Source organism: Peromyscus californicus, unplaced genomic scaffold (assembly GCF_007827085.1).
Source record: "Peromyscus californicus insignis strain IS unplaced genomic scaffold, ASM782708v3 Scaffold_5__1_contigs__length_169319896, whole genome shotgun sequence".
Taxonomy (NCBI): domain Eukaryota; kingdom Metazoa; phylum Chordata; class Mammalia; order Rodentia; family Cricetidae; genus Peromyscus; species Peromyscus californicus.
The window spans coordinates 60,892,386-60,917,204 of record NW_026294573.1 but is presented as its reverse complement, the minus strand read 5'-3'; the positions used below and the strand labels follow the sequence as shown (position 1 = coordinate 60,917,204).

At 38.1% G+C, this 24,819-nt stretch overlaps 1 protein-coding gene across 1 annotated transcript in view; it reads left to right on the top strand.

Annotated features, from left to right (window-relative positions):
* The window catches only part of LOC128096998 (phospholipase A2-like), a 75,824-nt gene extending 51,386 nt beyond the window's left edge, over positions 1 to 24,438 (top strand). Inside the window, exon 2 of the mRNA XM_052717206.1 lies at positions 24,032 to 24,438. Within this exon, the coding sequence (XP_052573166.1) occupies positions 24,032 to 24,438 (407 nt within the window). The remainder of the gene's footprint in view (positions 1 to 24,031) is intronic.
* Positions 24,439 to 24,819: the final 381 nt, after the last annotated feature.

The window sequence follows — 24,819 nt, the reverse complement described above, 5'->3', positions numbered from 1 at the left end:
CTTTCTCAGGCCCTATGTGGGAATTCTGGCCCCATGTTGGGTGCAATGTAGCAGGCTTTCTTGGACTTCCAACTCCCAAATCATGACACAGAGACTTACTTTTGATTATGAATGCTTGATGTAGCTGAAGTTTTCCTGTGTCCCACCTGGCCTGCGGTCAGGACAAATCTTTCTCACCTGCCAGTCCTGCAGCCACTCGGACCCAAGTAAACACACAGAGGCTTATATTATTTATGAACTGTATGGCCATTATCACAAGCTTATTACTGACTAGTTCTTTCACTTAAATTAACCCATAATTCTTATTTATGTTTAGTCATGTGGCTTAGTACCTTTTTTCAGTTCTGCCTTCACAACTTGCTTCTTCTGGGTCTGGCTGGTGACTCCTGACTCTGCTCTTCTTCTTCCTAGCATTCCTTTAGTCTGCTTGCCCTGCCTACACATCTTGCCTGGCCAATCAGCATTTTATTAATCCAGTGTACAAAAGCATTATCCCATAGCAGCTTGGCCTTAGCTTAGGCTTGTTTCTAGCTAGCTTGTTTTTAAACTTAAAATAACTCATTTCTATTAATCTATATGCTGCCCTGAGACTTGTTTACCTAATCTACAAACTGTCCATTCTGTTTTTCTGCTTACTGTCTGGCTGACTTGCTTCTGGCTGGCTAGGCCCTGACTGGCTAGGCCCTGACTGGCTGGCTGGCTCCCCTTTTCTTTCTGCCTGCCAGCCCCACCTATCCTTCCTCTGCCTAGCTATTGGCTGTTCAGCTTTTTATTAAACTAATCAGGTGCCTTAGGCAGGCAAGATAAAGCAGCAACATATTTTACATAGTTGACCAAATGCAGTATAAACAAAAGCAACACTTCTTTGTATAGTTAAATAATTATTCTGCAATACAAACAAATGCAACACATCTTTACACAGTTAAACAAATATTCTATTTCACAACACTGTTACTTTTAAAACATGTAAGTTAAATATAAAATTTTGAAAGAATATCATTACTAACTGTAAACAGTTCATAGGTTTTTTTTACAAGTGTTTTTCTCATAATTTACCCTCTATTAGGACAAAATTATATCCTTTTATTCATTGCTGTATCTTCTAGATTCTAAAAAATTATTTATTTACTATTTATTTATTTATTTATTTATTTATTTAACAGCCCAGCCAAAGTTTCCCCTCCCTCCTCTACTCCCAGTCCCTCTCCCCACCTGACTTCTGTCCCCAACCCATAATCCACTCCTCCTCTCTTTCTGTTCTGGAAAGGGCAAGCCTCCCATGGATATCAGCAAAACATGGCATATCACATTGCTATAAGACTAAGCACCTCCTCATATATTAAGGCTAGACATGACAACCCAGTATGACCAGTAGGGTTCCAAAAGCCAGCAAAATAGTTAGAGACAGCCTCTGATCCCATATTAGGAGTCCTACAAAAATAGTAAGCTACACAACTGTAACATATATGCAGAGGATCCAGGTCAGTCGCATGCAACCTCCCTGATTATTGGTTCAGTCTCTGAGAGCCTCTATAAGACCAGGTTAGTTGATTCTGTGGGTTTTCTTGTGATGTCCTTGACCCCTCTGGATCCTACAATCCTTTCTCCCCTTTTTCCACAGGTCCAGCTAATGTTGGCAGTGGGTCTACATTTGTTTCTATCAGTTGCTAGGTGAAGTCTCTCTGAGGACAACTGGGCTAGTCACCAATCCATGAGTATAGCAGAATATTGTTAAACATCATTACATTGACATTTTTTTCTTCAGTCCTGTTTGGTTCTATTATTTATTTTATTTTATATTTACATATGTATGTATATATGAATATATGTGTGCTGGTGCCTTTGGAAGCTGGAAGAGTGAGTCATATCTCCTGGACATGGACTTATAGACAGTGATGAGTCACCAGTGAAGATGCTATTAACTAAACTCAGGTCCTTTGCAATAGCAGCAAGTGTTACCCACTCAACAATCTTTCCAGTCCTCCCTCTCCTAGATTCTAGATGGTATTTTGCATATACTATATGCTAAATAAATGCTTAAATGAATTAATGAGAATGCTGAGTGATGGATTTCTACAATACGAGTTGTTCTTTCAAGTGCCGTATTATCTATTTTCCTGGGAGGATTTGAAGGCCTGGGAATGTCAGATGTCTTGAGTGACTACTCCTCAGATAAGTCTGTCTTCTTTTAAATATATGAATGGGCCAAGTATGCTGAAAATAGGCCAGTATATTGGTCACTATGTCCTAGATCACAATAAACTGAAATATCAATCTTTTAAAATAGTCTATAGTCTAGTAAACAAAAAAATATGCACTTTGGGGTTGATGTCCATATTTTAATTTTCTAGCTGTTGTTAAAATTGATTAACTTTCAATAAATAGTGGTTATATAAAAATTATCTAATATCATTTTAGTGATTTTTATAAGGAAGGCAACAAAATTTTGCATTGTTAGTGCAACACAATAACAAATATTTCCCACTTGGTATAGATAGATTTATTTTTATCGTAGGTATAACATTAAGCTATGAAAAATGAATGTATATATGTATATGTCATATATATATATATGAATTCAACATATACAAGTAGAGGATTGGCTGTCTTCTAATGAAAGCAATAATTTATCACATCCCATAACAATTTCAGTAGATTAAAATGTGTTTCATGGTTATAGTACATTATTTGTTTCTTTAAGAAGTATATATGGAGAATCAAGCCTCCTTATCCGGCTCTTAAATTCTATTCCTCTACATCAATGTTTAATTTTCTCCTCCATATCAAGGAGAATTTACTTTTCTTTTTCTTTTTTTTAATAGTATAATTCCTTTTTTTATTAAGAGATTTTCTATTCATTTTACATGCCAAAAACAGATTCCCCTGTCCTCCCTCCTCTCACTCCCCATTCCCACCTCCTCCAAGGCAAGGTCTCCTATGGGGAGTCAGCAGAGCCTGGTACATTCAGTTGAGGCAGGCCCAAGCCCCTCCTCCCTGTACCAAGGCTGTGCAAATTGTTTCATCATAGAGACTAAGCTCCAAAAAGCCAGTTCATGCACTAGGGACAGGTCCCGATCCCACTGCCTGGGAGCCCCCTACACAGTTCAAGCTAAACAATTGTCTTGCTTATCCAAAGGGCCTAGTCCAGTACCATGGGGACTCCTCAGCTATTGGTCTACAGTTCATGCGTTTCCACTAGTTTGGCTAGTTGTCTCTGTACATTTTCCAGCCGTGATTTCCATATCCCTTGCTCATAGAATCCTTTCTCTCTCTCATCAACTGGGCCCTAGGAAGGACACATGGATTGCCCAGTGATGGAGAAATGGATGAGATCTACATGAGCAAACTGGGGCCGGGGTGGGGGGCCGGGCAATGGAGGGCAAGGGATGGGGGATGAGAGCTTAGGGGAGCGGGAGGTCCCAGCTGGATCAGGAACAGAGTGGGAGAGCAATGAAAGAGATACCATGATAAATGAAGACACCATGGAAATAGGGAGAAGCAGAGTGCTAGGGAGGTTCACAGGAATCCACAAGGATGACTCCACCATAGACTACTGGCACCAGTCGAGAGGGTGCCTGAGCTGGCTTACTCTGGTGATCGAATGGCTGAATTCCCTAATTGTCATCATAGAACCCTCATCCAATGACTTATGGAAGAAGATGCAGAGATCCACTGTGGGGTCCCAGGCCAAGCTCCAGGAGTCCAGTCAATGAGAGAGAGGAGGGATTCTATGAGCAAGGAATATTGAGACTTTTATGTTTCTTAAGCAATAATTTTAAGATTTTGTGACTTTAGTCTATAGCAATTGTGGACTGACATCATTTGTTCCTCTTGGCACTGAGCCAATACAGATAAAGCTGCCTGGTGGCTAGCTATTGGCAGAGAAGGAACTCACAGTTGCTGCCATTTATTGTCTAACTATTGGCAACTAATAGATTCTGGATGAGGAGGAGGCATTGTATCCTGTAAGATAAAGTGCTAAATGGTCTTATTAATAAAAAACCCTGATCTATATATTGAGGTAAAAAGCTGAGAGATCAGAAAAGCAAAAAGAAGCCTGCCACATTCTTACCATTTAGAGATCCTCCACCAAAAAGACCTACTTCCTGTATACCCACACCTATATGCCTTTCTGTTCTGCCATTTCATTTCCTTTCCACCCCTCCCCCCAGCTACATCACTTCCTGTCTGTCTGTACAGACCTCCAGACCTTTATGGTTAACTAGTGTTGGAATTTAAGGCATGTGCCACCACCCCTGGCTGTGTTCCCAACGTGGCCTTGCACTCACAGAGATCCAGACAGATCACTGCCTCCTGAGTGATAAGATTAAAGGCGTGAGCTATCATTTGGCTGACTTCTATGTTTAATATAGTGGCTGGCTTTTTCCTCTGATCCTCAGATAAACTTTATTGGGGAACACAGATAAAATAGTACCACAGTATCCATGTGTACTCATTGTTAAGTTTACCAGATACTAATGGATAATACCAAACCCATGGCACACAGATGATCGTATTTAACTTCTACGGGAATCTAAATAAAAAAGTCATGAATATGGAAAAGCTTTGTAGGGAAGAAGGGAGCCAGGCAATAATGTGAAGGAAATTAAAGAAGTAGGGGAGAATAACAAGAAGGCATCATGTACACACATGAAATTTGTAAAGAATACAAAGTATTAATAATAATAATATGATTTGGGGACTTGATGTGAGTTTGTTTTGATATATGACAAATTCTTTCAATAGTTTTCTTTGCAAATTGGTCACCTTTACTTTCTTATAAAATTTGAATTACTTACTTGCAGTGAGATTAATTACTATTATTCTGTTCTCCATTTAAAATTTCTATAAGCCAGGGGGAAATGAGCCAACCTTGGATCCAATGATTTCATCAGTAAAGTACATGGTTTTTTTTTTTTTCAGATAATCTGTTGATTAATTAGCTTTGATACTTAGTTTTTTTTAGCTCTGGTATATTTATTTATGTCTAATGTATAATGTATTAGAGTAATTCTTCTATTATTCCTGACACTTTAAGTGCTGAGCCTTTTACAAACATGGTCTGTTGTTAATAAATACTCATAAAGATTAGTAAATAACTCTCCTCTTTCATCCAGTGACTACATCATTTTCTTATAAAAATAAAACATTTTCACATTTTCCATGAAGATAATCCCTTGCTGCCCAGGTGGAAGCTTTATGGCCATTCCTTTTAGTTCCTAACCTCTGAGTAAAAATGCAAACATAAGGATTTCAAGGTATTATTTCCTTATAGCCATAAATCTCTGTTCCATTGTGCAGATTTGTACAATTATCTCGTTTTATCACATCTATTTAAAGAGAAGAAAAAGATGTGACTAAATCCACGGAGCCAATTGCCCATTTTATCTCCTGCCACTAATAAATATTTATTTGTCTCCCACTAGTCTAACAATGTGATCATCTCTAATCCCATTGAAAATGCAATAAAAAAAGAAAAAGAAAAAGAACAGAAAAGGGAAAGGAAGGGAAAAGATGCTTTGAGATTAACTTTATTTTATTCTCCATAAACTTAGAAAGGAAGGATCTGGTAATTCAAGACATCTATTTTAGCACAACTATAGAAACGACATAGCAAACTCACCAGTTCGCTGTAATTCCACAAATAAACTAGGGATTGAGAAATCTAGAAAAGAAGTATACTAACCTATAATTCCAATTAAAATGGATGTCAGACATAATTTCCAATGAAAAATATATGCAGAACACATGGTTTTGTGAGAACACCTATGTTGCTCGCAAGGATCTAGAGCAATTTTCAAAATTGTGATTACAGAAAGACAGAAAGACACTTGCATATGCCAGTCACTTGTTGTAGAAAAGAAACAGGTGTTCATTCCAGAAAATACGTGGGTACAAATATGTATCATGCTTATCATTATTGATGAGTATTTGCTCAGATCATCTTAGACAGCCTTTTTTGGGTGGCAGTTTTCCAATTATGTGTTCTACTCTCTCAATCCAGAAGCTCTGTAACTCTTGGTTTCGCTGTTCTTGTCCTCAAGTCATAATATGTTTTGACTTGAATTTTTCTAATTAGAAACAACAAAATGGACAATATTTAAAAGATGTTAACAAACTCTTACAATGTCAGTAGTTCTTCTGTAGGTTGTGTTGTTTATGATTTTATGCTCAATGTTTGTGATACGTTTCCGAGGAGACACCTCACCTGTATACTAACCATGACAGAGGAAAATTAAATTTGCACCAAAGTCCGAATTGGTGAACTAGAGAGTGTGGGTGATGGGTTACCTATAGGAGCAGGGATGACTCAAAAGCTGCTGCACCATCAAATAACCCACCCTATTATTGTTGATGACTCACAAAATCTGCAATCTTGGAATTCTCTGCACTACCTTTCAGGTAATTCAAGAATCTCCTCTTGGCAAATAAGCTGGTCAGTGTATAGTATGTAACATTGTTTATTGCTTCTATGAACTTGGAGAGGGGCCTCTGTGAGTCTTTTAACTTGCAGTTTTCTTAGGTATGTGAAAGTTGTTTAATTCCTTGGTTTCATGACCCCTGTCATTTCTTGAAGGAAATGTTCCAATTCAGAGGAAATTGGTATGCAAGTATCCACTGTGTCGAACTGTGGTGCCAATACTCAGTGTCCATGCTATTACATTTGGTAGTGATTATCTTATCCAGTGGATTTAGTGGCTTTGAGAAGTAATTCTCTGATACAGCATGTGCAAAGAATGTAGTAAATGTCTAATATCATCTAATAAATTCTGTTCACGTTTACACATGTTACAAGATACCTTATAGGCTGCACCTAAGATCCCTGACTGAAATATGGGTTTTCCCAAGCTCCTCACAGAACAGGGAGTCCATTTTTTGATCACCAACTGATCTTTCCTTGCTTGTATAAATAACAAAATAAATAAAAACTCTGGTACAATATCCTTCTATAACATTCCTCTTTCTTGCCTTCATTATACCTATCCTCATTCGAGAATCTCTGCAGTTTACAACCTGAGATTTGTTGGGTAAAATTAAAGCATGTTCTTCTCTAAATATAGAGGAAGAAGAAAAGGTCAATAATCACTCAATTCCCTAACAGACAAACACAGCAGTTATTAGCTGTTTCATTTATAGGTAAATGCATCAACAGTTACAGTCTTCCCCAAGTATCCATGGAGATCAGTTCTACAAACCCCTGTAGATACCTGAATCTTTGGATGCTCAATTCCCTCATATAAAATAGCATAGTATTTGCATATACTAATGCACATCTTTCTGTGTGCCCTAAATCATCCCTGGATTACTTGTCACATCTAATTCAATATAAATACTATGTAAATAGTTATTACTCTATATTTATTAGGGAATAATTCACAGGCATAGTGCCTCCTGTTTGTAATTCTAGCACTTGGGTGGCAGAGGGAGGTACTGCTGTGAGTGCAAGGTAACTAATCACAAAGAAGTAGTGAGTAGTCAGTCAATTCAATTTCATCTATTTCTCTCTTTCTCTCTTTCTTTATTTATTTATGTAATATTTTCAAACCATATTTGGTTGAATTGGTAGATGCAAAAACAGATGTGAAGGGCCAATTTTATATATTAAACAAAAAGCATTTATGGAATATAAGAGGGTATTATGATTATATATGAAATGGCCCCTTCCCCCAGTGCCCTTGGTTCGAATACTTTATTAACAACTGATGGTTCTGTTTTAGAAGTTGTAGGACCCTTTGGACATGGGGTCTAGAGATCAGATTGAAGTCTATAGGCTCAGGACCAGAGGGTTGTAATCATCCCCATTTGTTCTAAGATCTCAGCTTTCTGATTCACTGAGATTCCTCTTGCTATACCTGATGAACCCCAGGAACCATGCTGATCTGCCATGAAACTGTGAGTTAAGATAATATCTTCTTTCTTTAAGCTGTTCACTGTCACACATTTGGCATCAATGATAAAAAAGGTAATTAGTAAGGTAATTAGTACAGACAATTGGGAGTTGGATGGTAGTTTCAGTAAACCACACCCTTTAATTCACAACCCTTTGGAATTGGTTTGAAGAATGTGAAGGTATGAAGCTGAAGAACAGAGGTGTTCTAGAGTTACATAGCTGAATGGGCTATTAGAGCAGAAGATCAGAAGACAGAATGGCAATAGGTATGCAGAGAGTAGAGGTTGGGCTCTAGATTTAAGAAAGAGGGTAAAGAATTTTTGAAAGTGGAACTCAAGGCCGTTCTGATGAAGAATATGAGTTTATTCTTGTTAGATCCCAAGAAATTCCTTTGCCAGAGCCTGTCATTTAGACATAGGCCAGCATTTCCTCAGGGATTTAAGAAGATAATTCCTACTTGTTAAGAGGAATCATTTGTGGTGATATTTTATTTGTGCTGAAATGTGGTGATGTTTTATTTGTATGTTAATAAATAAAGTTTGCCTGGAGATCAGAGAAAATAGCAAACCATTTTAACATTTTAACAAAAGTCAGGCAGTGGTAGCAAATGCCCTTAATCTGATCACTTGGCAGCCAGGGTCTCTGTGTGTTCAAGGCCATTCTAGGGAACAGAGTAAAGCGTGGTGACACACGTCTTTAATCCTAGTACCAACCTAGAGACCAGGAGGTCTGTACAGACAGGCAGTGACAAGAAAGTGAGGTAGCTGGGCTAAGAGCCAATGAGAGGGCAGAACAGCAAGGCAATAAAAACCTGGGTAGACAGGAAGTTGTGCTGCTTGGAAGCTGCGGTGTGGTGAGGTAAGATTAGCTGGTGGTTATTCCTATTTCCCTGATCTCTAAGGATTTCACCCCTATATTTGGCTCCATGTTTTTTTTTATTTAATAAGACCACTTAGAAATTTGTCTATAATCATTCTCCTTATCTTTGGCAAATGGGATACACACATGGCTCTTCCATTATCCTACCTATGACTGTGGTACCTATCAGCATATCAAGGTCTATGCTAGCCTCTAGCCCGCTTCACTTCCTACTCACAAGTACCTGTTATACCATCATCCTGGCTGGCATGCTCCTCCCCCTTCCCTAAACCTCTCCAGCCCTTAAGCTCCACTTATCTTCCCCGAGCTTCTCCAACTCCTGTATAACTCAGCCATTTTGCCTACATGGTATCTTGGTCTCCTCTCTCCCTCCTGGCCTCTAAGCTCCCATCTCTTCTCTCTTTTTCTCTTCTTATGGCCCTGTTCAGTCTGTTGGCTGATTTCAGTCTGGAGCTTCCAGATGCTTCTGGCTATGCTTTCCCTCATGTCTACAACAAATCTCCTCAACCATCCCTTGGAACAGTCATATACTCATTTTTTTTCCATTCAATTCTGACCATTTTCTGAAAATTTGGATAAGGCTGACTTGAAAAGCAATGGAATAAGTTGTTTCATTGAAAAATTTATGACAACATAATACTCAGGCTGTGGTATAGTTATTGTTAACTGCATTTAGTGAACTATATAGTGATAGTCAAAATACCACATGAAGAAGAAAGATGTGAAAATATGCAGTTTGGTGAAGAAAGGAGTATGAAATGTGGTTACAGTCATACAAAGGATCCACAATGTACAGTATATCTGCAGTTGTTAAAGAGATTATATTTAAGGAGAAATGGTACACATTGATCTTGAGCAGTAAGCCAGATGACTTGAGGATAATATCCCACATATTGGTGCTGGGAAATTCCCAAGAATCCACAAGGATGACCCCAGCTTAGACTACTACCAATAGTGGAAAGGATGCCTGAACTGGCCTTTCCCTGTAATAAGAATGGTGAATACTATAAGTGTCATCATAGAGCCTTCATCCAGTAACTGATGAAAGCAGATACAGAGATCCACAGCCAAGCACCAGGTGGAGCTCCAGGAGTCCAGTTGAAGGGAGGGAAGTCAGATTACATGAGTAATGGGGGTCAAGATCATGATGGGGAAATTTACAGAGAGAAAAGAACCAAGCTTATATGAAATCACAAACTTTAGACTGATAGCTGTGGAACTTGAATGGGACAAGACTAAGCCCTCTGTATTCAGAAGACAGTTGTGTTGGTTGGTCTGTTTGAAGGGCCCCTGGCAGTGGGTTCAGGATCCATTCCAAGTGCATGAGCTGGCTCTCTGGAGCCCATTCCCTATAGTGGGATGTCTTGCTCAGCCTTGATGCAGGGGAGAGGGGCTTGGTCCTGCCTCAGCTGAATGTTCTAGGCTTTGCTGACTTCCCACGGGAGCCTTTACCCTTTTGGAGGAGGGGATGGAAGGTGGCTTGTGTGGGGGGGGAGCAAGAGGAGGGATGGGAGGGGAAACTGTGGTTGATATGTAGAATGAGTAGAAATTTTTCTTAAAATTAAAAAAAAAACAACACAATGATTCATTTGAAGAGAGGGAGCCTGGACTGAGAATAACTGACCTTGTTCAAAATTAATCTTCTTGGAAAATGTTTTCCCAGATTGATATATCTAGAAATCTAGAGGCTCTGGAGCAGTGTTAAAAGGCAGTTAGGCTACATCTCAACTTAAAATCAGATTCTTGTTTTCAGCAATAAGAAATGTTAAGAAATGGTATCTTAATTAGGGTTTTTATTGCTGAGAAGAGACACCATGACCATGCCACCTCTTATAAAGGAAAACATTGAATTGAGGCTGGCTTATAGTTCAGAGGTTTAGTCCATTGTCATCAGGGTAGGAAGCATAGCTGCATGCAGGCAGACATGGTGCTAGAGAAGGAGCCAAGAGACCTTGTTAAGATCAATCCATGTGAGTCTGTTTAATGAGTAATTGGGATTTATTAAGATACAAATTAGGGAAATACACTCATGAATACAGAAACAAGTAAACATCTAAAGTCATCCTCTGTTCTGCCTGGGAGCAAATGCACCTGGCCATCCGGTGTCCAATCATGCCAAGAAGAGTAGCGTGACCCCTCCCTCTTCCCTTTGAAGATGTCACATACTCAGGCAAGAAGTCAAGTACACTGGTAAGAAGTCAAGAAGTCACATAGGCAGGTAAGAAGCACCTCTTCTTTCAGGCTGGATAGCCCAAGGTAATGGGCAGAGCAAATACCACTACATTTCCCCTTTTTGTCTAAATAAGAAGGTTCTAAACCTAACACAAACTATATACAATAAGAACGATTATCAAGTATTGTCCAGGAGAAATAAAGGGTAATGACATAAAGAAAAATAGAACTACAACTGACTAGAACATCAAGTATGAAACATACTAAATGTCCAGAACATAGGTAAATGGCAAATTACAGAGATTACTCCAAAAGCGGTACTATCCTGAAGAATCTGAATCTAGTACCTAATATGCTCTTAGCTAAGACACAAGAGGATTGTGATTGTGACTATCTATCCCATCAAAGACCTGAGAAGGAAAATATTACCTGAGTAAATAGGAAGTGCAAGCAAGCAGCTTCCAAGAAATGCAAGAAATGACAGAAACCACTGGCTGCCTGGACAGTCACCTAATGTTTCTCTGCAATGCTGGAATATTCATTTATGGCTATAGGCCTAGAGTATCTGAAAGACCAATTTCAGAAGCAGGAAATCTGAAAGACCATCTTACCCTGTCTTGGCAAGATTCAGAAGTTGCTTTTCCTTGTGTTCTGATTGTCGGGAAAGGACAGCATGCTTACTGTCCGAAGCTGATGCAAGGGCAGTTCTTTGCCCAACAGGCCATTTTCTGCCAAGAAGAAAGTCCATATGGTGTGTCTTCAATGTCCAACATCCTCATGACAGTAGATTGGTGCTGCTAGGAGCAATCATGTCTGTAGATGTAACAGTCTTGTTAAATAAGAAACACAGAACCAATGCAGAGATGAAAGCCCAAGAGGTCAGAGTAACAGCTAAGCACTAAAAACCTTACCCTTCACTGCCACTCCTGTCCTTCCCTCTGCAAGAGACCTACTTCCTGTGTGTTTATCCTTTTTATTGACTTTCTATTCTGCCTTCTCATTGGTTGTAAACCCAACCACATGACTTCCTCGTCACTGCCCATCTATACAGACCTCCAGGTCTTCTATGGTTGGTATTGAGATTAAAGGTGTGTGTTTCCATGCTGATGGTATCCTTGAACACACAGAGATCTGCCTGTCATGTGATCAGGATTAGGGCGTGTGCTACCACTGCCAGACTTCTCCTATGGCTTGCTATTAGCTCTGACCCCCAGGCAACTTTATTTATTAACATACAAATAAAATCACATTTCAGTACAAATAAAATATCACCATACATGTCTCATGTCAACAGAATTCTAGATTATTAAAACATTTGAATGCCATATTCTCTAGGTCTATTAAGTGTTTGAAGATTGCCTATCCATCTGAAATCTATTTTTATATATCTAAAAAACCTAACTAACATGACTATAAATATGACAAACATGGGTGACTATAGACCTGTAATTCTTATCAACCTAAATAACTGAAAGATTAAGGTTTCACATCATAAGAATAAACAATCTGTAAACAGATGTACAGTATAAGGACAATGACCTCAAATTTGTAACAATATACACAATATTTTAGTCAGAAGTAGAAATGTATAGTGCAATATGACAACAATATCCTTAATATGTATCAATATACAAAATTTCCTAAATAGAGGTAGAACATACACACAGTATGATAAATATAATTTTACATATGTAACAATATACAAAATATTTTAAAAAGAAGTAGGAGCATATGTACAATATGACAAATATAGTTTCAATATACAAATTACCTGAAACAGAAATAGAAAAATAGTTTACATTTGTATCAATATACAAGAATCCATACTAGTAAAGTAATCTAAGGCTGATAGTTTGCTAAATTAGTTTACAAGTAGATATAATAATATACCTTAATATCCTATCTTATCCATTCCCCTTTTTTCTTTTCCAAAGAAGAATCCTTAGTCTAAACTTTAAGGTCATGGGCGGAAGAGCAAATACCACTACAAGATCTACATCTGGATCAGCAGGAAGCAGGAAGAGAGAGAGACACTGGGCCTGGCTTGGGCATTTGAAACCCCAAAGCCCATCCCCAGTGACACACTTCTTTCAGCAAGGCCAAATATACTCCAAGAAGGCTGCATCTCCTAATATTGCCACTCCTGGCCTGTGGGGGTGGTCATTTTCATTCAAACTACCACAAATGAGTATACATATGTACACAATACTATGATCTGGATGTGATTTATGATTTATTCCTGCAAATACTCAGGTTGTGGTAGCTTTATGCTATTTATGCAGACACTCAGGATACAAGAGTGACGTGAGAACGTACATCTGCCCCAAAGTTTCATAAGTCTACTGAGGTCAGAAAACATATAGACTAGGTTTCATATTTGAAACTCCTTAATGGGCTGTCTACAATGCAGACTTCAAAACATCAACAATAATAGAAATGTTGTTAACTGAGAAAAAAACTCAGACATCAAGTAGAGCTGTCCTAGAGTAAGATTAATATGGCATTAGCAACAGAGCACTATTAGTAGGGCTACCCAAACATGCTCTAGCCCAAATAATGGCATCATGATATTGAAAACTTCAGGGCTTGATGTTTGCCCTGCTGTATTTTAGTCCTTGTCTGAACATTCCTTTCTTTGCTCTCATTCTTCCCTTTTAGAATAGAAATATTTAGCCTATGTCATTGTATTTTGGAAGTGTAACTCATATTTGATTATATAGGAGTTCACAGTTAAGAGAGTGCCTTAACTCCTAGAAGAGGTATTAGGTTTTTGACTTTGAATTGTTTGAGAGCTCTAAAGTTATGGAGTTATTTGAGGTTAGAATGAATTCATTTTGTTTTGTGAGAAGGTCATAAGCCTATATGAGATACAGGTAGAATGCTGTAAATTGAATGTGAAATGTCTCCTCAAGATTTGTGTGTTTGAATTGTGGTCCCCCTGTAGTGGAACTGTTTGGTGAAGTAATGGAACCTTTAATATAGCAGAAGTAGCAGCCAGTTGTAGGGCCATAGGATCAGGGATAAAGTTTTATAGATGCCCCAGTTCTGGAATAAGATTTCTGCTTCTTGATCTGCAGATTTTGTTTGTTCATGTCTCAGACTTACACTACCACTTAAAATGACACCAGGCATCATGTTGTCAAATCCCTAAAACTGTGAACTAAGATAAACTTCTCTGCCCTTACTTGTTCCTTGTCAGGTATTTGATATCAGCAATAACAATAACAACAAAAAAAGAGACACATACTACTATGGTTTTGGCACAATTTATTTCCCAGGTATTCATGTTCTTGTATCTTGGTTCTGAGTATTGTTATGTGAAAGGTAACTGAACCTATTCAGTGGGGCCTATTGGAAGATGCTTACTAATTAGGATGTTGCCCCTACCATTCAATTCTGCTCTTTAGAATTGATCCCAGGGTTTCTTTCTAGCTTCTTGTAAAAGAATGCAGTCTTACACTCTTGCATGCCATCCTGCCATCTGACATGTGGTCTTCACTATACAGAAATGATAATGATACTGTCATGCCTTTGAACCTATAAAACTGAATTAAAGATGCCTCTTGTCCTGTCCTTGCAAATTTAGCCTGCTTCTGTATTTTGTTGTAGTGATATAAAATAGATTAAATACAGTTTTTGTTCTGTCTTCTTTTTCTTTCTTTTCTACAAACAACACATTAAAATCTAAAGTATTGTTTTCTTGTCAATTTACCTACATAAAATCTGAAAGTAATAAAGGTTTTATTTCAAGTAAATCTTAAGTATTTGAAAATCACATGTAAGGATTATTTTATCCTTGTAAAAGAATTTGCTTATTTCTTTTTTGAATTTTTTATTTTTAGACTATTTTATGAGTATTTTGCTCTGTGTGTGTATGTACACCATGTGCACATTTGGTCCTCACAGATGTTAGAGGGCATGGTTGCTTTCACAACCCATCCTTCAGTGACACCTTCAAGAACTTGAAAGTTATAGAGATGGAGAGATGATGATTCTCATCATATCTCTCTTTAGTTCTAATTATTCTGTGCAGAGGAGGATGGATGATGAATTAAAGTTGAATATTGCTAATCACGTTTTCTTGTACGTGATATGCAGTTATTTATATAGCAAATTCTTTTTCTCCATACTTTTCCATCAGGACCACCAGAAGCAATTTGCTTTCAGATGGCAAGGCTAACAGTAAATCTTTACTGCTCTACTTCAAGGTGCTATTGAATCTCCAGCTCTGTGCAATAACTTAGCTCATGGGGATCTTGATTTCCTGCCTCTTCCTCAAGAAATCAAAATCATTATTTTGATGATGCCATGTTGACTGTTCTCAGTGAGCATCATGAAATAACAACTCTGAAGCTGGTGGTAAAGTGTATTGTCTTAGGGGTTTTATTGTTGTGAAAAGACACTGTGACCACGGCAACTCTTACAAAGGGAAACGTTTAATTGAGGGGGCTCACTTAGAGTTTTAGAGATTCAGTCTGCTATCATCACGGTGGGGAGCATGGTGATTGGCAGGCAGACAGAGCTGGTACTGGAGCTTAGAGTCTTTACATCTTTACAGGCAGGCAACAGGAAGTCGACTGCCAGTTACACTGAGGAAAGCTTGAGCAAAAGAGACCTCAAAGCCCACCGCACAGTGACACACTTCCTTCAACAAGGCCATGACTCCTAATTTTACCACTCCTTTCGGGGGCCATTTTCTTTCAAACCACCACACATATGCACATTAGAGGATGGTAAATTATAAAATCTCAACTCAGAATGGATAATAAATGACTCACACCCTTCAGGGATGAAGATATGGGTCATTTTTCCAGGTAAAGAACCCAGACCTTTTGAGGTTCTTGTTAAGGATCGAGGAAATATGGATACTATAGGGGAGGTAGTTATAATACTAGCTAAGATCTCAAAACTAGGTATAGAAATGAGAATTTCAATTTCCAACAGATGTTTCCCTCTTAGTTGTTAGTAACACATTTATGTATATTATACATATATACTGCAAATAATTATCCTTGCTTTTTTCTTTTCTTTACCATCAATTGAATCAAATGATAACATCAATTGAAATGACATGAGTAGTAAAGTGTAGTTAAATGATAAATTTAAGTTGCAAAATATTAAAAAAACCAAACATGCCTCAAGAGATTTTGCCTCTTATTGTGGGGGAAAAATAGTACATTTTTGGTGTTATATGGAATAGTTACACTTTGTTTGACATGTTGTCTGGATTTGGAGCTCCAGAATGAAGGGGGTCTGATTGTATCTACTTGTCAATTCGACAGTTAATTTTGATTGACAATTTGATTGGATCTGGAATTAACTATGAAACACACCTTTGGAGAATTCAAGAAATACTAAGAGGATCAGGCCCTTTCCCAAAGTTGGGTGGGTCCCTCAAGGAAAAGTGGTTATGCTTTTTTGCCTACCACCCTTCACACTTTGTTTACAAGTGCCTCTGTACTATAACAGCTGTCACTGCTCTTGCCATCTTTGCTGGTATTATAACCCAGCTTTGTGATGATATTTTATTTGTGCTGAAATGTGGTGATATTTTATTTGTGTATTAATAAATAAATCTCTTTGCCTGGAGATCAGAAGAAATAGCAAGCCATTTTAAGTAAACACAAAAGTCAGGCAGTGGTAGCACACTCCCTCAATCCAATCACTCGGCAGGCAGGATCTCTGTGTGTTCAAAGACACACTAGGGAACAGCCAAGCATGGTGACACAAGCCTTTAATCCCAGTACCAACCATAGAGACCTGGAGGTCTGTACGGACAGGTAGTGACAAGGAAGTAAGGTAGCTGGGCTAAGAGCCAATGAGAAGGCAGAACAGCAAGGCAATGAAGGCGGTGGTAGATAGGAAGTAACTCACTTTTGGGAGCTGCAGAGCTGGAGAGGTAAGGTTGGTGACTCTCACTATTTCCCTGATCTCCAAGACTTTCACCCCTATATTTGGATCTGTGTTTTTTTTATTTAATAAGACCATTTAGAAATTCATCTACATAGCTTCTTCAGCTTTCTTATGTATATGGAAGACCGATGACTCACCAGAAAACTTTCAAGTCTTCAGCACCAGATTGAGACTGCTGAAGCATCCAAGCTTCAGTTTGTAGTCACTCCAGCATGCAGACTGCCATTGTTGGACTTCCCAGCCCACATCACATAAACTAATCTAATAAATCCCATCTCATGATCTGTATTAAATCTATCACTTCTCCTCTACATAACCTTGACTAATATGCATTCCCAGTTCTTTTTACCTAACTTTCTTTACCCTTCTAGCAGAACTCTTCCAATAATCATGTCTATTGAACTACCTGAGACTGGTGTACAGACTGAAGCTTTCATTTGTGTTCTCTGAAGTGTAAATGCAATGGGCATTCAGCCAGTGATAATGTAGTTATGAAGTGACTGCGTAGTTCTCTATATTGTTAACCACAGGTCATACAAAAAGCCTTGCATATCTAAATATTTCATGAGTTAATCAGACACTAATCCATGTATCTACTATATTCCAAACTCCTTTAGAAATGGAATAAATTGCTCACCTAGAGAAAAAATAAACAAACAAATAAATGTATTTCTTGCTGAGTACAGTCCATCAACAAAGCAAACAGCTACTTGTCTATAGAGTTGTAGGAAGCATGGAATGCAAGGGCTGGCAGGCTTTCCAAAACAGGAATGGTAAAGACTTATCTATACTTCAGCCTTGCAGAAATGTATATCTGATGACTTTGGCTGCTTTGAAAGAGATAATTACTGAAGGAAACTTATCACTAATTAACTGCTTATGTTTGAAAGCAGTGCTGTTGCTTTTATGGTTTGGGGAGTTAGTTGGTCTTGTTTCTTTAGTTAGACACATAGTATTGTTCCATTCTCATGTTACAAACCATGGTCAGTCCGTGCTCCTAGCCTGTTCACCTCTTCAATAAATATAAAATTCATGTAGGACTAACAAGTGAATTCAAATAAAGCTTTTGCTAACAACAAATAATTAATTACTCAGAGGTTTTTCAATACTCTTATAGGCTGGAGCTGGAAAGACAAATAAATTCTCCCAAAGCGAGTTCTCATACAGCATGTAAGGAGTACTTTTGGGCTATTTATTTCTTTCTAGCTATGTAAGGTCATAGAAAAAACAAGGCTGAGAAATTGTTCTCACGATTTATAGCCCAATGAAATCATGTCCATATTTCAAATATTCTGTGAGTAAAATATGTCTCATTCATCCATATATAAAAAAACCTAAACAATCAAAAATGGACAAGGTTTTTAAGTAACTGAATGCTAGTACCATGCTTAACAATTAAATACTAAATATTTTCCTCTAAGAATATGTACAAAAGAAACATGTTTTTCTCACTACTATTCATTTTATTCAGGATACACTAGAAAAGATATGAAAAATAAAGAGAACATAAGTATTTGAGTCTAAGGCACCAGCTTTCCTCTTTGAACCCTTTACTGTATTCCATACTGTTTTCATTTTTCCTTCACCTTTAGATAGTTTTCAGTAGCAACCAATTCCATTAATGAACTGAGCCTGGATGAAAACATGAAGATAGTTTTTGAATTTGTGTTGACTGCTTTCTTTCCTCAGAAGCACATTATTTATTTCCCATTATTTGGGGAATTAAAACAAATCCTCCTGTTATTGATTCATGGTCTTATACATATTTAAAATATACCCATTTTTTTTAAACATTAAGACTAATTTGGGAATTATTACATAGTCTATGTTGTTTGTGTGGTTAAGAAGAAGGCATATTGTTTTTGACTCTGTCCTTACTGGAACGTTCTATACTTTGACATTTTCAGGTTGTTATCGTGTATCCTTTCATTCAACTTAAACACCTTTCTTACAGTTCTTCCATGATAGATATAGTGATAATGAACTCTTTCAGCTCTTATTTGTTTTAGTATGTCTTTATATTCTCTTCAGAGCTAAAGGACAGATTTTCAGGCATAAATTTTCTGGTTGACAATTTTCTAAAATAAAGCAAAGTGAAAATACTTTCTTGACATTGTTTTTGACAATGATTTACATATTACTCTGGAAACACAAGCAAAACTGAAAAATAAACAAGTGAGGAAATATGAAAAAGCTTTTGCAGAATGGAAAAAATAATTATAGAGATAAATGGCAACCAAAGAGATAAGAGGAAAAGTTTTAATTACACATCTAAAATAGACTTAATATTCAAAATATAAGAGGAACTCAGAGATCTCATAGTCAAAATAATGAAAACCCAGTAAATGAGCAAATGCCTTGGATAAGCCTGTATAGAAGACTTACATATTTTGTGTGTGCACGTGTGTGTATGTGTGTGTATGTGCATGTACACACATATACTTAGAGAAATGCAAACAAAAATCACAATGTTGTACTGTCTATACTGGTTGGTTAACTGTCATAAAAATTGATACATAATGGCAAGGTTACAAAGTAAAGAAAATCCACGTTTGTTTTTATGGTATAAATTGTGCAACTATTGTAGAAAAAGAGTATGGACTCCAAAAATTTTAAAAATAGACTTTCTGGGTGATCTAGCAATCCCACTGTTTGATACTTCCAATGGAAGTGAAATAAGAATCTCAAAGAAATATTTGCACTCTCATGTTATTTGTAGCATTATTCATAATAGCCAAGATTTAGAAACAATCTAAGTATCTGCCAGCAGACAATTGTGACGTATCTATGTAATCAAATATTATTTAATGACAAAAAGAAAAAAATCGGCCATTGAGAAGATCTAAAAACAGAAGCTGGAAAACAGAAGGCATCTTTAACAAATGGTGCTTGGTAAAATGTATGTCAACTTAGAGAAAATGAAATTAGATGCATATCTATCAATTTTCATGAAACTAATTCCAATGGGTCAAAGACATAGCCATAGTCATGGCTGCTCTATAAACAATAGGTAGGAAACAGAAATGACCTAAATGTCCTATGGCCAACAAATGGATAATTAAGACACAATGCATATACATTCTGGAACCCAATTCAGCTCCAAAAAAAAGTGAAATCAAAACTTTGCAGGAAAATAGATGGAACTAGAAAAGACCATATTGAGTGAGGTGAGCCAGACATAGAAAGACAGTAACATGTTCTCTCTCATGAGAAGCTTTTAGCTCCAAATCTTTAGATGTGAGTATAAAGCTTAGAGTAACTGCAGAAACCAGGAAAATGAAACAGGACCATTGTAATAACAGAAGAGCTGGGGAGCCAAAGACGATAGAATAGCTAGATACAAGTGATTTGATCAAGAAAATGGAGGGGACCTTTATGGACTGAAAGGGAGGTAAATACAGATGAAAGTGAGAGGAGGGTAAAGGGATATATATATATCAGGACACAAGTGATCTCATAGGATAAATGGGATGGGAGGACTCTTTAAGCAGGGACAGAGGTAAATTCAGAATAAGGTGGGAAGAGGATAAAGGGGAATAACTAGATTCAAGTGATCTGATAGGAGACATAGGAAATGGAGCCTCTTTAAGAAGGGAAGGGGGTAAATATAGAAGAGAGAGAAGGATAAAATAACACCAAGGATGTCTGAAAAAGCCATAAGGCATCATGCAATTAACTATTTACAAAGAAAAATTATAATATGTATAATTCTGTATCTAAATACACATATATAAATCCAAAACAAGAAGTGTTTGGTCATGAGATTATAAGCATGCCCAGTTTAAACAGATACTTTCAAGCAGTTTCCAAAATGATAATAATAATTTATACTCTTGTTAGTAAACCATGAGAGCTCAAGTTGTTCTACAGCCTTGATAACATCAGATATGTTAGGCATTAACTTTTTTGCTATTCTAATAATGCTGAACAAAAAAGTTAATTATAACAGACAATTCTGAGAAGCTAGGTAAAAGGGAAGACCCTAAGAGGGACACATATGGAGGACCCCAGGAAGGGAAAATAGTTAAGATCTCCTGGGTAAACTGGGAGGCTGGGTAGAAGGGAAAAGATGGAGGATGGGAACAGGAAGGACTGAGATGGTCTAGTGGAGGGAGGGATGGAAAGGGAGAACAATGAAAGAGATACCTTGGTAGAAGCAACCATTAGGGTATTAGGGAGAAACCTGGCACTAGAAAAATCCCCAGGAATCCATAAGAACTACACCAGCTAAGACTCCTAGCAATAATGGAGAGAGTGCCTGAACTTACTTTCCCCTATAGTTAGATAAATGACTACCCTAGTTGTCATCATAGAACCTACATCCTATAATTGATGGAAGCAGATGCAGTGATCCACAACCAAGCACTGGGCTGAGCTCCTAAACTTCAGTTGAAAAGAGGGAGGAGAAATCACTGGAGCAAGTGAGGTCAAGATCATGATGGGTGAAACCATAGAGACAACTGATCCAAGCTGATGGGAGTTCATGGACTCTGGCCTGTCAGCTGGGGAACATGAATGGGAACAAATGAGGCCCTCTGAATGTGGGTGACAGTTCTGTGACTAGATCTGTTTGGGGAGACCCTGGCAGTGGGACCAAGACTTATCCTGGTGCATGAAAAGGATTTTTGGAACACATTCCCTAGCAGGGGATAACTTGCTCTCAGCCATGACACAGTAGGGAGGGGCTCGGTCTTGCCTCAACTTAGTATGCCAGACTATGTTGGCTTCCCAAGGGAGTCTTGACCCTCTCTAATGAATGGACAGGGGGTGGGATGGTGGGATGTGGGAAAGAGGAGGGAAAGGGAACCAGAATGTAAAATGAAAACAAAAAACTTTTTTAAAATAAATAAATAAATTTTTTAAAAAATGAATAACTAAATATACACATTTAATTCTGTATATAAGTGTACAATATAGTTTTAATGAACATTTCTTATCTGGGATAACAATACTTCCTCCAAGAGCCAAATGCCACCTAACAAAAACTCAATAGTATATATGAGAAGCCATCTTTTCAGTTATTGGCCAGAATTATCTAAGACACTCCAAAAACATACGTATACCCTATGTTGACCTTGGTTGCCCCCAGAAGTGGAGGTTAGGTCGCTATAGATGAAGACACCATGGAATTCAGACACAAGAACCAGAGATCCCGGAGCTGGAACCAATCTTAGTGCTTCCTCCATGAGGACTAGCTTTTATGGTGACAAAAGACACTATGCAAGCTTCCAAAGGAAGGAGGCAACCAACAGTCCTTCCAAGCTATGAAGTCTATGAATCGTGACATTGACCAGCATGGCAGAATAACCATAAAAGTGCAGTAGTGGCATGTATACCTTAGTGGTAACCAACAACTCTCTAGTCAGATGTAACATCTGCTCAACAAAAAACTACACCTAACACTTGCACCCTAGCTAACTGTTGAGTTCCAGTGAAGTCATGAATATTGGAAGAGAACCTACAATCACTACTTAAGTAAGCCAGCATAATCCGAAAAACAGTTTGGATAGCTGTCCTTACACTCACAGAAAACTGTAATCTTCACCCTTATTTAAGGATAATACTCTTTGCAACAGAAAGAGATCATTATAGAGAAATACAACCAATCAAAATGCAGAGTTGTGGAGCTGAGTCCCAATGGCTGTATCTACAAAACATTCTTGCACCTAAGGCTCAAGGATCATTGCATATTAGGGTGGTGGAAAGATTGTAAGAGCCAGAATATCGGAGAGTTTGCTCTGAGACTGTGTCTCATAGGAATTTCAGAAGCTACACCCATAAATTCTCACCAAAATAACTGCCCGAAAGTGAGATGAACAAGCATAATACCATCAGGCATTCAAGAATGAACAGGGAAAAGCCTATGAGGTTTCAACCATATCAAATCAACTATAAGCAAATGAAAAATGATGGGAATGAGAGAAATAGTCTTCCTCGAGGAATATCACACCAATTGGTCATCCAATACAAAATAATCACCCTGAAAACATATATACAAGTAACATTTACAGACTGAGCAGATCTTAGTAGGAATATATATATATATATATATATATATATATATATATATATATATATATATATATATATATATATGCAGCAACAATTAATCAAAAAAGAGACCATGAATTAGAGAGAATATAAAATAAAATAAAACAGGTAAAGGAGAAACAGCCTCCACATTTCTGGGATTACACAGTGTGTGTTCCACTGTTCCTTGCTTCTCTTTCATTTTCATGACTACCAAGTATCCTACTGCAGACTGGGTTATTTATCTATGCCTCAGCTGATGAACAGTTTGTTATTTCAAATGTTGACATTACAGTGATGATCTGACCGTTAGCCTTGTATATGAGCTTTGTGTGGACATACAACAGATTCTGTCCAATTGTACCAGTGTAAAACAATAAGTATGTGTTGGCTGCTTCTCTGGCTCAAGGCCTCAGATAGAACTGTGATGCATCCCACTGCTGCCTAAGGCTAGGGTTTCACCTAGGTTTGAGTAGGGTTGGGACAGCTTTCAAACTCAAGAGATGGTTAGGTTGTTGTGTTATTGAACTAAGAAGTCAGTTCGTCCCTTGCTGCTGACTGGAGAGTGTTCTCAGCTCCTCAACACAGGGACCACAGCTCAGCTCACAGTATGGCAGCTATTGTCCTGACAGTGAGATATGAGAAGGCAAGCAAGACAAAAGGCAATCTTTATAGAACTTAATCCTGGTAGTCAGCCCAGCTCCCTGCAGTGGTGTTCATTTATAATCCTACCACCCAAGAGGCTGAGGCCAGAGGGTTGCTACAGAGCTGGAGGCTATCCTGGGTTGCAGGGCAACTCCCTGTCTCAAATAAGTAGACACCTTCCTGCTCAGCCTGGTGACTTGAGTTTGGTCTCCAAGACCTACATAGTAGAGGGAGAAAACCAACACCCTAAAGCTGTCCTCTGATCTCCTCATGTGTAACATGACTTATGAGTGCTCCCAAGTGCGTGCGTGTGAACCCTTGTGTGGGCAAACACACACACATACACACACACACACACACACACACACACACACACACACACACTGCTTTATACACTGCTCTCCTGAAGCTGGTAGGAGTCAAGGAAGAAGCTAGCAGGCAGGCATCAGACCCTTGTTAAAGCCACATGGGATTGATGGAGTGTGCTGTGTATTTTTGTAGCAGGCACTACTGTACACAGCATCAGCCCTCAGGCTGTGTGGCAGCTTGTCATTGTAGTCAAGGGCACCATGCCAAGGAGTCATTTCTTGCAGGAGTATAACATCTATGGCTGCTACTGTACCTTTGTCAGCTTGAACAACTGGGTGAAAGACTTAGACAAGTGCTGCCGGACTAGTGACAACTGCTATGCTCAGGTCTATGACCTGGAAAACTGTACATTACTCTTAGACAACCCCTACACCAGCTCCTACTCCTGCTCCTGCTCTGGGAATGAGATCACCTGCAGCGACAAAAACAAAGCCTGTAAGGACTTCATCTGCAACTGTGACTGCCAGGCCACCATCTGCTTCTCCAAGGTTCCATACAAAAAGCAGTACAAAGACCTTAACCCCAAGAAACTCTGTTAGACTTGTCACCTCAGTTGCTGGTACACCATCTCTGCCTGCCTGGTTGTGTTCACTACACACTGTGCCTTCTAATAAAGCAAAGATTGAAAGAAAAATAGAGAAGCATTTCCCAAAGTAAGACTGGAAACCAAATAATACAGTCAACTTTATTGTTTGTGAAGGAAGTATAAATAGTTATCACAACAAAAGACACATCACCTAGAAAGGCAAAAATTATAGCCTTACAAGAATGAATATAGGTAAGGACATTGGTTAACTGTATTTTTATATATTGTCACTGCAAGTATAAAATTGAGCAATTTCTTTGGTGGAAAAGGTCTGGAAATTTATTTTAAATTGAAACATGCAAATTATTGCATAACCCAGAAATTCTTTCAAAGA